Raw genomic sequence first — 16,703 nt, forward strand, 5'->3', positions numbered from 1 at the left:
TTCAGAAAATTAATGTGTTTTTGAATATTTGAATGCCATTTCATGTGATTCCATAAAGAAAAATAATTATTCCAATAATGTAACATGCAGGTTTAAAACAAAATTTTTATTGTAATATTTCACACTACGTGATTCTCTACTGTACAGAAAATGGCATTAGTAGAAAATATGACAATAATTGCTAAAGATGAATGAAAGCAAATGACGATTTTTTTGAGGCATGAAAAAATTTGTGAAAGAAAAAAGGGGTTAAAGAAGTATTAAATATGGTGTTAAGCCTTAATAACTTCAACAAATTTGCATTTCAATTATGGTAGACAAACACGATGTTAAGTAGCTTCGATGGTTTTATTTTTTTAAACTTTTTTTCAAGTTGATTTGAGTAGGGATTATGAAAAATAAAACTTTAAAATTGTTTAACTTGAATGATTATAAAATGATAAGGTAACATTATGGTTTATTAGAAATCTTGTACTGGTGCTATATTTATAATACCTAAAAATGCTATGATTTTGAATGATATAATTGAATGTTGACTGACATCAAGTACCTGTAATGTATGGTAAAATTGTCATTTAACTGTTGTCTTCAAACATAAATATATAAATCAAAAGATTGAGTATACTTTTATGAACCAAACTTTGAAAAAATTACCCAAATTTTCCACTTGTTTCCAAAAACAAAGCCCTTGAAAAACATCAAATTATATTATGAATGACAACCTCAAATAAGATGATCAATAGGAACATCAGAATATTAGCCACTTACTGTATTTTCTAATCACTCAAGAAAGAGATTTTATACACTAAAAGTACCAGAGTTCATAACCTCAGCAGTAAAAGTCCTAATGTGCAGGGATCAGGCATGGCCTGGTGGTTAGATTGCTCAACTCCACGATATGGAGTTTTGTTGATGTTGGAAATGTCAAAGAGCTCACTAGATGAAATTAAAAAGGGTGGAGGCTACACATGCACACTATATATATATATATATATATATATATAGTATATATATATATATAGTCATGTTGACCCCACCTTTGGGGGGGGGGGTATATACCTTCATAAACTTGTTTTCTCAAGAAGAAGCTTCATGGGAAAAAATCTAGAAATATGAGAAATGTTTATTGTATTTTGAATTAATCCATGATGTTTAGAGCATACTGCCCTTAGAAAAAAAGGTTTAAGTGCTATACATTAATTTATTCATTTTGATGTACAATTCCTTGCTCACAAAATACCTGATCTAGTTTTTTTCTTATGAAACAGCATTCAACACTTCGTTGGTCTAATTTATATTAAAAGTGGTTATGTATTGAAAACAATGTAAGGTGATGAAAATTAGATTAGAAATAAACTTGTATGGCACAGTAATACTGTTTATAAAAAGCATAGTCCACTTTACTGATGTGATAGGGAAAGTGCTTCCTTATTTCATTCTATATTTTAAAATAGCAGCTTTCAGAATGTGAAAAAATGTATAATTTTTCAGAGGTTTAATTACAGCAATATTTAGCATGAAGAAAAGTTAATTGTTCTGCAGCTTTCATGTTTTCAAGGAAACCTTGATCTGTGTTATAAAGATTGGCAGAAATCAGATTGCATGACTGTATGCATGTAATATGCAGATATTATGGATAAAATCCTTTTATAACTTAGAAGAATATATCTTTACTCAGGTATATTAAGTATTTGTTTTTAAATTCCAGTATTTTAATTAAAATTCTACTTCATCAACATAATCCATTTCACACCATAACACTTTGATGTTAAGCAATTTGCTGATTAAAAGTATTTCAACTAGTACTACATCTGTTATATCCTAGCCAACTAAAGTTGAGCTAAGTGAAAATGCCAGGGGTTGCACTGTAAGATGCTGACCCCTCATATGGAAACTGGCTGTTCTGCAGGTGATGAAAGGGAGATGGTTTATTGATGTTATATAAGGCCTTCTGGCTGTGTTTTGTCTTATTGATTCACATCTTTTTTCTATTCCCAGCTACACCTTACAGTACGTTTTTCTCCAACAGCCTCCTTCACTCTGAATGTCAGTGCTGGCTCTCCATAGTTTCCTCTGTTACTATAGTAGTGCAGATTAGGTAAATATCCTGTAAATAGAATTATGCTGTATTTTATGAATGGGCTTCTTGTGCAAGCTTGTCAGCTTCCTCTTGTAGCTTTACCCTTGAATGGTTTGGCACATACATTCAGGTTATGGCCTTACCATGCAGTTGTTTTGCTTGCTGTCATCCATCAGAGAACCAACCTCTGAATTTTATGCAGTATTACCTGCGGGTCAGTTGCAAATATAATGTTGGTGGCATTGTCCATTTGTAATTCATTGCTTTCAGCAATTGAGGGGAGAGCTTGGATATGGCTTCCAGTTCCATCCTTGTGCTGCTTTTGGGAAAATTTTATTTATGACTATTAGAAATTTATTAGGTCAATAGGGTTATATTAAAATAACTATAATAAAGAAAATCAAAAAAAAACTAAAGTATTTTATTGTTAGTTCTAATATACACATCTAGCCACTTCAGACTTAGTTGTATTAGCAGTAATAACAAGCCCTAGAAACTTAAAACTGTGAAATCAGAACTAGTCTGGTGAAAATAATAATCTGCTCCACATGAATGATAAATAAATAAAATACTTGTTATTCACAAACTTCATGTGTGTACTCCAGGCTTAGTATTTGATACAGTAGTTAAGAGTAATAAATTCCACTCTAAGAACCCAGGTATTAGCTGAAAGGCCTGATGGGCAATGGATATAGCAGATGTAGTGTGACTTACATAATAATATACTCTCTTCTTTACTCTCACTAAGAAGTTCTTATTAATAATTCTATGTGAGCAAAATGTATCCTGCAGTGAGTCTTATTAATTCCATCATTTGGCTATCACACATGATCAGGATTAGTACCATTTTATAACCAGTGCACTATAAAGTCATAAATCCGTTTATCATTATATGATGCTGAGCATATACAAAAATAGATACATAGGACAAGTTGCTCTCCACTTTTTGGTAATGAAACCAGTTCCATGAGTGTTTGGTAATTTATTGTTCATTGTTGGCAGAGTTTAAATTCAAAAGCGTTTGAGGTTATTTACATATTTCTGCGTTGTTGCAGTCGCATAAATAGGTAACTGCTAGCCAAATGACTCATGAGATATATGAGTAAAAATCATTCACATAATGTAATGAATGATAGTTTTAATCCAGGGATAAAAATTTTATATGTATAAAATTATAATTAACAATATATTGTTAATTTTCTAGCCTAAAACTGCGTGTACTGGTTGTTAATCAGTTGTGAAATGTACGAAGTAATTGCTGCATTGTGTACCCGTGTGAAGAAATTCAAGGTTTTAACTGGTAGGGTTATGGCTGACATTCACCTAAGATGAAGGTCATGATGAAGTTCTCTGTTTATATATTGCTGGGGAAGCCATGCAGAACGAGAAGCATCACTCTTCCCTTGGGCTAATTCTAACCAATATAAACGTTACTCGAGTGAATCGCTTCTCATCCAACGGATATCTAGTGGCATTTCGTGTTAGATTGTTTACTACACCTTATCGATTGGTACTACTCAAGGTGATTGCTTTCCATTTTTTTAGATTGAGAAGTCTGTCGTATGTGAATATAAAACTTCCATTCCTTTAATTTCATGAAGCGTATTGTATGTTTTAGTATTACCTCGCTTTTCTTCACTACCTTTACTACATAGAGTGACAAGTTTGTAATTCTAACGAAAGCAGCACTTTTATAAGTCTATGCGTTGCAACGGTGGAACATACTTCTTTATTACTCCATAGTACGTATTTCTGAGGAACATGACGTGTATGGGTCAGTATGGAATAAATACTGTTAGTTCTTTGACTGACAAATCTAAATGTATTGGCAGCAAAAGCATTGAGCATCAAAAAGCTCGAAAGAAGCTCCTTAATCGGTTGTGTACGTACTTAAACAGAATATTAAAGAGGAAATCAGATAAAATATCAAAGGATTCGTGTTCGTTTGAATTCTTGGGATTAACTTACAATGATTACACGAACTGCGATAGGACATATATTACCGATGGCACCTCGCAATATGTCGTTACAAAGAAAGTTGATCAATTAAGAGGATTTAAAAGACCGTTTAGTGGGAGAAGATTTTTCTCCTATAAGCCCAGTATTTTCACGTGGTATGAAAACTCGTCTGAGGACACGAGTAAAACATACTGTAGTAAGTCATTAAAAAGGCAAAAATATATTAAGAAACAATGTGGAAGTAATCTTTTAAGAAGTGAAATTTCAGATGGCAACCATTACAGCACAATATTTTATCCCGGATCTATATCAGAGCACACCTGGTTCGAAGGTACAATCTTTGACGAGAAAATGACCTCGTCATCTCATGGTCTCTTCCAGCAAAACCAGTGCCCTTGGAATACAGAACTGAGAGGACAAGATACCAAACTAGAATGTATTCACACGATGATGTCTCGCCTTAATACCTACTTAAACAATTGGTTGTCCATAGAAGAAATTGAGCTATTACGTAAGAACCCTAGTCAGTTGGAGTTAAGAAAAAACAAGAAAAGTGAAAAGAATAAATTTAATTGCTGGGTGAATCGTTTCCGAATAAAAAAAAGTCGAAACAGGATTAGTCAGCAAGGGCTTGATTTTGGATTGTCTTCCTCCACGTGGGAAAGGGTGAGTCTGTATAATAGGATAGCAAATATGCCCCTTGTTTCTATTTGTAAGTGCTTTATTCAACAAGACACAATTTTGTAACACTTTGAAATATATTAAAAAAAATGTATGAATGTGAATAGTTACTAACACTTCAAAAAAAAAACATTAGGAAGATATATGATTAGTATGGTATACTGTAAACCTGAGTTATATATAAACTATTTTTCTTATTTCACGCACGTTATTGTAGGTACCAAAATGGAACTTCTGTACAATTAATGTTTCAATAAATAAAAGGACATGCGCTTAAAATTGTTATATATTTTGAGTAAAATTTCGCACAGTTTAGTTACTAGTTGACATGAAAAAAAGTATCACATTGTTTATATATTATCATGAAAATCAATATGCAAATAGTTATTCAATTTGGTCTTACGTGTAACAAAATATTTTTCGGATGTTTGAAATAGGTTTCGTTAATAATACGCATTTCAAAATGTTTTACAAGGCAAAATTTGATTAAATTTACACGAAATACTTTTACAATATATATATATATATCAAGCTCCTAGAAAAGTGCTGTCTCATGTTTCATGTGCCGTGATTAATCAATTGTCAGGCTCATTGAGACACAAAATTACGAAACTGAATTAGAAATAGTGCAGTATTGAGCTTTAAGCCATATTGCCCTCGTTATTGCAGGGTTATTTTACACAAAATCATTATACATGTGAAGAGTTTGTGGTGTGTAATATGTATTGAACTCTACGTTCAGATTTTGAGGACTGTGTCACTGCTAAAAGGTTAATGACAACTGTATCGCCAGTGTCACAGAAAAGAAGTATATAATGATCGTTTTGGTCAAGCATGGGGTTATTTTCTTTTAAACGTTTTTGTCAGTTACACTTGTGAAGAGGAATCGGTGCACATTGGTTAGAAAGAGATAAAACAAATTGGTTAATCTCAATGTCAAAATAGATCACTGATAATTTATTAGGTAACAAGCAAAACTACCAGTCCCCAGTGACGTGAAAAGTTTAAGTTAATCTATCAATTTTAAATTATTTCATGAACTTTAAAAGGGTGAATTGTGTTGGACTCTTGGTTTCACTCAGAGCCAAAAGTTCTGAGCTATTTATACCTCCCACCGCGAAAAGTAGTTGTTGAGCATTTCAGTCATGCTAAGAGCCGCAAGTTACGTCACATTTTGAAATGTTATGATAGTGTGATTAATTACTAACAATTTAGTGTAGAATATCCTGCCTGCGAAATAAAATTTGGTATCAACATTATTCATGCCTGTTCTCCCGTCATTTCAAACGTGAATGTTGAGCTTTGTGCAGCTTTTAAAACGGGAGACAGATGAACGCTCGGACAGACACCACGGTTCGCAATATACATAAGATTGATGTTGCCGTATTTTAATATAAAACATGTTTGTAAACTTGGTAACGACCAACATTAAACATATTTATTCATAAAATAAATCATAGTTTTTATTACTGTTATAGTCATGACAGCAGGATTTTTGTTAACTTCTCCACTGTATAAATTTTAAAACGATATGTTTGTAAACAGCAGGAAACTGTGATAGCCTTTAGTAGCTGTTGCGACTGATATGTTAATACTGGTGGAAGGAGGCTCATTGTTCACATTCATAGCTTCGTTCAAATTCTCGCTGTGTTTTTCTAGTGTATGAAAGCTTAATTGTGTAAGTTGTAATATTGTTTATTTTTGACGTTCATATAACTTATATTCTTAAACCGTTTTTATGGTGAGTGTAGCAAATCCTTGAACATTTGTTTTACACTTGCTCATCTTGAGCAAGTACAATTTGCAAAGAACCAGACTTTTTATGAGAACATTGAAATTAAAACTTGTTTTTAAATGGTTGGACAGTTATAAAAGTAATTGGTTATAACTTCAGGAAAAGTATCACTATATTTTTTGTGCGATATTTAATTTTGATGAGATGGTTTTATTGTGAAATGGTAATTGCGGAAAATGCTTTAACCTTTATATATAAGTGAAGAGATTGGCGGTGTTGGCTTAAATATGTAATTCCAAGTGCGATACAGATTAAATTGACATCCATTAAAACAATTATCTTAGAATTTTATTGTCAAAACTGCATGATATATTTTCATAAGGGAGATTCCACATTTGTGAGACACTTTTGAAGAAATCGTACTCACGTACTTGCTTGTTTAATTTCAAGTTTTCAATACTCGTGAGACATAAATGCTTACTCATGTGCTCCCCTCCCTCCTATGGGTCAGCTGTAAGTTTACTAATTTACAACGCTAAAATACGAGGTTCGATTTCCTGTGGTGGATAGAGTTTAGATACCCTGTGATGTAGCTTTGTGGTATAAAAACAAAAAGAATGGTATGGCTCAATAAATATTTGTAATGACTGATGAGAGCTAAGCGTAGTCTGGTGCATGGTTACCATGCCGGACTGTGGATCTGAGGTTCATTGGTTCACGCCTAGATACCACACACACAAAAAAAAGACACTTTGGACTGACAAGAGTAGTCCAAGAGTTGGTGGTGGGTGGTGTTGACTAACTGCTTTTACCATAGTGTATCACTTGAAAATTGAACAGATAGCTCTAGAATGGCTTTTGCGCGAAATTCAGTAAACAAACCATATATAGACGCTGCATCTGGCGACTTCAGGGACTTCACAGGTATGTCTTCTAATGGAATAATACCAATACCCATTTCATTCTCCAGCTGCTTGACATATGCGACGGTTTAACGGGTGGAGGTGCGTGTATGACTGAAATTTTTATCTTTGTGAATTCATACCCTGTTGCTTCGTTTCCTGGTATAGATATTTTTTATTATGTTGCATGCTGCTTATGTAGAACACGTGGACTTCTTTTTTTTCTTTTTCTAATGTGGATATCCTGCTGTTACAAGAAGTCAAACTTTGCTCAATACAGCTGGGGTAAAACTTGTTGCAGGTCTCTTTCTGGATGGTTCTGTGACACCAAGTTGATCCATATTCCTTTGTTTTCCAATTCCATTAATTATGAGGGATATCCCCGTCTTGGAGATTCTAACTCCCCGTCTGAACTCACCTTTATCATCTGAGCGTGCATAAATGCCCTATTCAGAAAGGGGTATTACTACCCTTTCCAAAATTGATAAATTTTCGGTAACATCACTACTTTCGTAACGCCAAGCTATGTCAAAACGTATTTTTTGATGCATTATATTCCACAGCGACTTTATATGGGCCATGGCCGTCACGTGAATTGGTGATTTACACATTCAAAATCGTTTTAATATATCGTACTAAATTCTCTGTGTAAGATACACGCATATGTGTGTTTTCCTTCTTTTTTTTAACTCTCCCTACCATCGGTTTTTATTGCGCCTTTGTAGTATATGATTATATCTGTGATATATACCTAGTGAATACATGCACTTATTTTTTAACATGAATATGTCAAATTATTTAACTTAAGCCTTAATTTGATGAAACTACAGTATTAAATATTAATATACATTCTTGCAAAGTTGACATGTAAGCCATTGTTAAATAGCTTTGAATATTATTTTACATATGTAGTGTTTTCTATAATTGCAATCTGGTTGATAATCTCGTAGAGATAAACGTGTGTATGGCAGCGCGTGGCTTGTTAGTGTGCTAGGACTGTGAATCCAAGAAACCTCTTAACGCTAAAACGCACTATTCCGTCAAACAAGAGCAGCGCAGGAGTTGACTGTGGATTATCTTTATTAGCTGCGTTTCTGCCATAGTCTGTCACCTCAACAGTTTCTGAGCGCCCCGATTGTCTCAGACTTTTTCGAGGCCTGTAAGATTTAAAATCAAAATAACTGTCAAGAACTGAATTGAAAATAAGTATCAGTTCACAGTTTGGGACAGCTATGTACAAATAGCCCTTTGTGTAGCTTTCCGCGAAATTTCTAAAACAAACAAGCATGGAGTTTTACGTATGGAATTACCGATAGAGTTCCAATAAGCTACTTAAATACGTATTTCTAACTATCAATGTATCAAATTGCTTGTGGATTCCTGACTTTGTTGGTGACAGAACCTCTAATAACGTACTATTCACACGAAAAAATTATATGTATGTTGCAAGAAACCCCACTTATTATTGTTGGGGTTCCCTATGTATTTTGATTAGAAAATGGGTGATTTCACTCTGTTTTATGGTAAGTTCTTTATACTAAATGTATAATAGGTAGAAACTTAAAATTACTTGATATGATGCAACATGTGAACGAGATAAAAACAGGTCGATAATTTATGTCTTATAGAAATGTTATCCAGCTATAGATAATATACAATTTTTTACAATAATTTTAAACTTTTCCTATGAGTAATCATAAAGTAATAAAAAAACATAATCATTTTTGTAACAAAATAATCATACATTGTAAAGCGATTAAAAGGTTATTTACTACGTTTTTGATATCAAGATTTAGTTTACTACTGAAGTTTCAGCTTGACTTTAGTAAGCTTTACTGGGTGTTAGAATAAATGGACACGCATACAGTATGAAATTCGTGCATCAGTGCACAGCTTATACTAGCATGTAGATGTATATAACATTATTAACTTTACTTGAACTGCGATTTTCACAGGCATTTAATTAATGTTAAAAAAAGCTGTGTGGTAGTAGTAGAAATTGCATTCATTAATAAATGATATATTTAAAGATTGGTCTGTCATCTGTTATGTTCGTTGTGCGTTTCTTGTCTTGTTATATAACACTAGTAAAGTTAGTACATTTCCAAAATTGTCACAACTTGCACGGAGTTTAATTGTTCATGGGTGTTTTCAAACGCGATGTTAAAGAGTTGATTACCATACTTGGTGTACGCCCGTTTTTCGCAATAATAGAGTGGGTCGGGTAGTACGTGTATATTTAGGTTATGGGTAGTAGGCAATTGTTATGGACATTGAATTCACTATATGTATGTATGTGTGTGTGTATATAATGTAGGCCTTGTTTGACACTACAAAAGACTGTTGCGACGTGTCGTTAAGTATGAGAAACCCTACATATTTTACTGTTATATTATTTTGTGTCTGAAAGCATGCCCATGGATAATGCATATACATAAATACAGTGGCAGACAAAAGTGTTTGGAGCAGATACAAATTTCCGTCATGTTTAATTGTTCTTTTGAAAAATACACATAATAGATTCAGCTTTATAATAAAACAACTTAATACATAAAATGCAAAACTACTATCATACATTGACAACGGTATTTGGACCCCCCTATAATTTTTTGTGTCCATTGGCTGCTTGTTTTACAGCTTCTAATGTTTATTTTATTTTGAAACCAGTTCCTGTCATCTTCCTAGAGGTTTATTTTTGCCCATTCTTCAACATATAGATTTTTGTTCTATGGTCAACTTTAGTTTCCTTTTCGGTACAGCAGCCTTCAATTTAATCCACAATATCTTGATGGAGTTTAATTCTGGGGACTGAGATGGCCAATCCATTACTGTAATTTTCTTTTTAATAAATTATTTTGTAGACTTCACAGAATGCGGGGATCATTATACTGCTGGAATACCAACTTCCTTCTAATAAGCCTTTTAACATAGGGTAACAAATGAGTGTGCAAAATTTCCTAATGTTTTGCAGCATTCATTTAGAAAGAAAAACAAACCCATATCATCACACAACCTCTAACATTTTAAAAACTAAGCATGATGAACTTTTCTTTAAATTCATCTCCACTCTTCTTCCAGACATGATATTGCTTTTTTGGTGAAAAAAGTTATATTTTGTCTGAGCATAAAATTTTGTTGAATAAATCATCAGGCTTCTTCAAGTATTCAATGGAAAATTCCAGTCACTTTTTTTGTACATTGTTTTTAACAGAGATTTGCATCTTGTTTTTTACCCATGAACATTCATCTTATTAGGGTAATGTTGAATTGTTTGCTTGTGAATTTCTTGACTATTTTCTGTCAATTCTTAGGTCAAATCATTTGCAGTAAGTAATCCAAGGATTTTCCGTATCTGCTTAAACAATCCTTCTTAGATTTTGCAAAAATATTGCTTGTTTTCCCATATCTGGAGCTAGTTGCAGTAGTTCCAGTTCTACTGTGTTTGTCAATAATAGTACTCACAGTACTTTTCGGTAAACCGAGTCTTTATGCAAATTGTTTGTGTTGTACCACTGCCATTTTGGGATTTTTCTTGCTTTATAGGTTTAACTGATTTTGTTGCTTTTTTGAATTGTAAATTTTCAATTTATTTTTCAGCACTTTATGATTATTTAGTTATTTACTCTACATTTATTGTCAGGTGTTGGTTTTCAATTGTGACAACTGTCAATAATTACCAATGAATGATTTTCATATGAAATATGTTGATTGCTCATGTACTTTTGCCATAGTATTAAATTAGTTTTTGCATGTTATTTGTTGTTTTGTAAAGCTGAATATCTACTTTCATTTATATATTTAAATACAACAAATAGAAATACAGAAATAACATTCTTTGTGGCTTTTCTCTTTTTTTTTCAAACTGCTGTAATACTTTTGTCTGAGACTGCATATTATGTTACTTATTTTGGTGAAAAGCTGAAATAAAAACTTAGAGAGTAACAAACTGTAATTTTTATCTGCCACAAACACTTTCACAGTGAAAGCAGTTTTTGTTGGTTGATGCCACAGTAACAATTACATCTTAACTTCACTAGTATACTGAGTTTTAACTGCATTTTATTTAATTTTTCATACGTGTTTTATTTTGTTTTCAAGACATTTTGCAATAATTTCATAAGTGCTATGAAAAGGCCATATTGTGACTAATGTGCATTTTGTTTTTGATTTCCAACATTATTATTTTTGTATGAAGCACTATTTAATAACCCATATTTATGCTAAGGTAAATACTCTTTTTCAATCTTACTCATATATTTACTGTTTTGTTCTCCAAATGGATGTTAGTGTATTTGCATAAATGCAAAGCTGCACAATTGGCTGTCTGCTCTTTATAGGAAGTCAGACCCCTAATTTTAATTTTGTAAGTCCATTAACTTATTGCTATCCCACTGTGAGACAAATTGTAGTGTCAACAGAATACAGGTTTCTTGGAGTATATTTTGTGCATGTAATAAATTGTAATATTAATGGAGCAACTTATGAGCCATGAGAGATAACTTATAATTTACTATGGTATCCACTTAGTAGCAATTTGATCAGTATTCACATATGTACAGTGTGTTTGTTTGTGAAGTTTCTGGAACACATTTTAAAAGTTTCAAAGAGTTAGGAAAGTATAATTGTTTTAACAATTATATTATTGGGTAAGCTCTTTTGGGTTATTTGATAAAAAGAAGGATGCAAAATCCAGTCCACTTAATTGTAACAAAAGTGTTTTCTTTTTTGACTACAAATTCTAAGTTAGCTTAACCAGCATTTGCTTATAGGCCTAAGTTCTCAGTAGACACTAATACAACAATGTCACTTGCTAACTTTTTTTGTACACATGGTACTTTCTCCTGTCTGTATTTCTTTGTCAAAACACAAACTTAATAAGCATAAAACTAACTGAAACAGACAAACTCAGTAACTCGGTAATTACTTATCATATACTCAAACCTAACTTATATTTTATAATATTCAACTTATTTCCTAAACTTTCAAGAAGGCTCTAGTTATTAAGCCATTCCTATTATACTACATCAAACTCCCTCTGGCTGATGAAACAATACAGACTTCTAAATTTATAAAAACATAGCCTAGAACAGGGCATTTGTTTATGTTTTCTGAAAGGATTTCAATAATTAATAGGGACTGTTCAAATAAGTTATGTCATAATTAACTACTTTAATGTTTCATTTTTAAAAAGAGAAACCTGTAAAACACAAGGTATGCACTTTTTTAAATCCAATAGTGGACTTTGTAGGTAGGAGCAGTCTGTTTCTACAAGTAATCATTTCAAATTGTAAAAATAACTACATAAAGCATTAAAGTTTTTGAAGTTGTAGCCAGAAGTTTGCACACAAAAATTATAGCTCAGAGTGAAAATTAATGTGATTGCCTTTTAGTTAATGCTATAAGACTAAATACATTTTGCAAGTTTACAGGAAGAAGCCATTTACTTTATGTTTGCATTTTGGAAATATAAGTTGTGTTACAATTAACAATAAGTATATTTTCAACTTTCCTAGTATTAAAATTTCAATACTACAATAAGGTATTACAAGACTATGTAAGATCTTTATGTAAAAATATATTTATCTGTTTTAATCTTCTAGGTATACTAAATATATTTTTAAGCTGATAAAGATTCACTGAAAAAGAAGAAGAAACATTTAGAGGGTTTATAAGATTTTATTTTTAAAGTAACACCCATTGCTGTGGATAAAACTTTCAAAATTACAGTAATTTTGCAGGAAAAGCCTTTCAATCCATGTTTCATTTGAAGTTGAAGTATTTTGTACTCAAAGAAGTGAGACTTCATAAAATGAGGTACCTTGTTGTTATAGTCATTACCATATGGAAGTACAGAAAAAATAGAATCATTGCCTAATTCCTTTTAACAGCATGACACATTGTGTCATTATTATTATGGTTATATGTAAATAAATATACATATCTGAAAGGTACCTAAGATATTCTATGGCATAGTGCGGCAAGATACTGACCTTTTTTCTGTGGCTGTGAAACAGGATATGCATGGGATACTTTGGACTGGCATGTTTATTTAAGGAAGCTAGTAGTGAGGATGTACACCTTGTATGAAGAGATTCTAGGTTGGAGAAGAAATTGGAAGCTATCATAAATATGGTAGAAGCAATTGAATAACGAGAAGGGTAAACTGTGGGAAATAGCAGCAGGATTTAAAGAGGAATGCAAGCCTTTGTATGCAAAGGATATGATGGCTAATAATGACTTTCAGGATGTTAAAAACAGTACTAATAGGGCTAGTAATAGTAGATTTAATTATAGTGAGCAGGTTCTGTTAAGTAACATATTTCAGCCTTTAGCTTGTGCAGATAAGGAAATATGGGAGAGAAGGGAAATAAAATAATAAAATTATATATAAAAATATATAAAATGGTTGTGCACATCTGCACATTGCCTTGAAACTGGTGCACATGGATTGATAAAATTAGAGGGAACATTGGTCATTGGTAAGTTTATGGACTTACAGTATTAAAATCCAGTGCTAGATTCTTCGCGGTTGACAGAGCACAAATACCCCATTGTGTTGTTTTGCTCTAAGCAAAAATTACACTACAACATGTAGGAGAGTTGATCGGTGTATAATATGGCACCTGAAGTTACCAGGAGCCAATGATCATGGAGTATCAACAGGTTGCATGCAAAAGTGGTTCATGCTCTGATTCCAATTAAACAATGGAAGCTATTCTCAACTACTTTTACCTAATGTAGTTTGAATTATCCTGGCGATGAATAGGCACTTATCTACAGTGTAGTTCGAATGCATACATACCTCTTTACAAATTTCTGAAATGATGAGATCTTGTTAATGTTCATACATACTTTTCAAATGAAAACGTTCTCATAAGCTCTAACACTAAGCAAAATATGAGATTTTCTATATAAAATATTAATTTTAACTTAAATAATCTATTATACAGTATAATTTTTTTCTTTTCATAATTTGTTTTTGCAACTTCAGCACTTCAGTTTCAAGAATTTATTCAATTTGTACCTCATGCATTTAGACCAAGAATGCATTACACAGGCCTGCAATGGTTTTATTATCTTGAAATTTTTACATGTTCTACGGTAATTCCTATAAGCTGAATCTTAAAATGATATCCATTTTTCTCCATCACATTCATAATTTTCATTGAAATCAAGTCACATTTTGTTTTGCATAAAATGATGACAACCACTGGCAATAGATTTCTCTAGATCAATTGTGACATGAGTCTTATGAATCATTCTAGAACCCAGACATAATAATAAAAAATGTTCATTGTGGTAAACGAAATAATAATTTGATCCAAGTCAGAGTTTATTTCTTCTCGATTTGTAAAAAATCCTTATGTGATAGAAAAAAATTAATATTATTTTCGAATTCTGTGTAGCTAAGTCATGGAAAACCCGTTATTAAAACCAAAACAACTTTTATGAAGTTTAAATTCACAGGCTTGTTATCTATGGGTTATGTATGTAACCAAATTTTTGTGAGTGCAAAACTTAAGGTAATATTTGCCCAAGAATGCCAATAATTTATGTTTCCTTCTGTTGATTGTTTTTCTATATCTGTAACTTGTAGAACAAATAATGCAATTATTATTGCTTAATTAATCATCAAAATTGTGCTCTTGGTGGTAAAAAATAAAAGGACTTAATGCAAAAACTGTTTTTTCATGAAACGAATAATAACAGAGCAGATAGCCCTCGACTAGCCTTGCGTGAAATTCGACAAATAAACTGAAGCAGTGACCTCAAGTAAACAGATAAGTAATAACCTGTCACCAACACCCTTGATGGTCTTTATGTTGAGTATGGTATAAAATGGTATTTAAAACAAACCATGTATGCCAGAAATGCAAGGATTTCATTGACAAAGACGGTAATTATCACGCGTTTAGTTTATGTCAACGATTGAAGAATCCCCAGAAGAAGATCGTATTATAGGCTTTGAAGACATCGTGAATGGGTAGTGAAAGAAAAACGATTATAATATTTGTAATAAAGTTTTTTACTACTCGTTCAAGCCGCTATCATACTTTATTTTCTAAAAAGTGGATTCCTCGTCATCAAATTTGAAATCATACTATTGAAAATTAACAGTGTAAGATAAGTAAAATATATGCATAACCTTGCTTATTGCATTGGACATTTTAGACTGGTTTACGTTTTATAATGGAATTTCATTGACATACTTCCATGTGAAAATCAACGCAGCTGTTTCTTGGCATGAGTTTACTATTTCGTTATTGAAAACGTCTTACGATCGCACATAAGAAATATAATTCATTTATTGTCTTTAAAGTTTTGTGAATAATGAAAATAAATGTAGGTTACAAAGTACACCCATGTTTGCTATATTCATCTGGTTAGTGTCTTGATAATGTAAGTATTAAAAGTGATGTTTTGTTCTGTTAGCAATTAGATTAAAATACAGCGTAGATGATGTCAGGCGACCGTTTGTAATGACGTAAGCTATTCATAACGTCCGATTGGGAACAGGTTCAGATTTGAATACTGACCATCTGACGTCAGATATCCGGTAGCGTTAAGTTTAATTAGAGATTATTCGTAAAACCTTTAAAGTTATTAGCAGTACTATCTATGTTCAAATATGTATATGTGTATGTTTATATGAATTACTTTCATAATGATGATGGTAGCAGCCAGTTTTGTGTTTGTAATTGCCTTTTTATTTATTGTAATTGCATTTTATATAAAACATCTTTTAGTGATTCTGATGTTAAATTCCCATCCGAATTTCTGATTCGAATAACAGGTTAAAGTAAGTATTCAAGATTTAAGAACTTGAATGCTAAAAAAAAAGACGTTCTTCGGGGTACAAACATATGGGCATACCTGTCACCGTCACAGCCTCTAAATGACACACCCACACACATAGCGCCGGCCTTGGGGAGGGTCGTATGTGTGTTCGGATATATCGTAGGTTGTGTGTAGGCCGGGTTGCCAGTAGGTTGAGAAGGCTCGGTAATGAGTATTAAACATGGAACTGTGCTTAGTGATGTATTAACGTGTCAGGTAATCACCTCATTGATCGCTTGCATCGTAGTTTTGGAACCATTTTCACAATGGTGCATCTTATGGAATCTATGTTCGTCATCAAAGAACTGAACAAAAAGGAACTAACGCTGGTAAAAAGTGCTTAGCTTATTCTTGTAATTGTAAAGTGAACAGATGGTCGGGACTGGGCCACTAGGTCTGTTTTAGCCCTCAGGAAAGTCTTTATCTACCAAAAATACTTCCAACTCATTAATCATGATTTGTATGTACACCTAGAAGTTTTACAGTGTTGGAATTATTGAGATCTGTG

At 32.5% G+C, this 16,703-nt stretch overlaps 1 protein-coding gene across 8 annotated transcripts in view; it reads left to right on the forward strand.

Annotated features, from left to right (window-relative positions):
• Nucleotides 1-16,703, forward strand: part of LOC106459899 (calmodulin-regulated spectrin-associated protein 2-like) — a 110,553-nt gene that overhangs the window by 25,638 nt on the left and 68,212 nt on the right. Inside the window, exon 1 of one of the 8 annotated variants that reach the window (XM_022386846.1) lies at nucleotides 8,811-8,880. The exons of 6 other annotated variants lie outside the window; for them this stretch is intronic. In XM_022386846.1, the coding sequence (XP_022242554.1) occupies nucleotides 8,878-8,880 (3 nt within the window). In that variant the 5' untranslated portion in view covers nucleotides 8,811-8,877. Of the gene's footprint in view, nucleotides 1-8,810; nucleotides 8,881-16,340; nucleotides 16,525-16,703 lie in introns of those variants that run through there. One more of the 8 variants, XM_022386841.1, reaches the window with a different exon arrangement.

This window comes from Limulus polyphemus, unplaced genomic scaffold, assembly GCF_000517525.1.
Source record: "Limulus polyphemus unplaced genomic scaffold, Limulus_polyphemus-2.1.2 Scaffold31, whole genome shotgun sequence".
Taxonomy (NCBI): domain Eukaryota; kingdom Metazoa; phylum Arthropoda; class Merostomata; order Xiphosura; family Limulidae; genus Limulus; species Limulus polyphemus.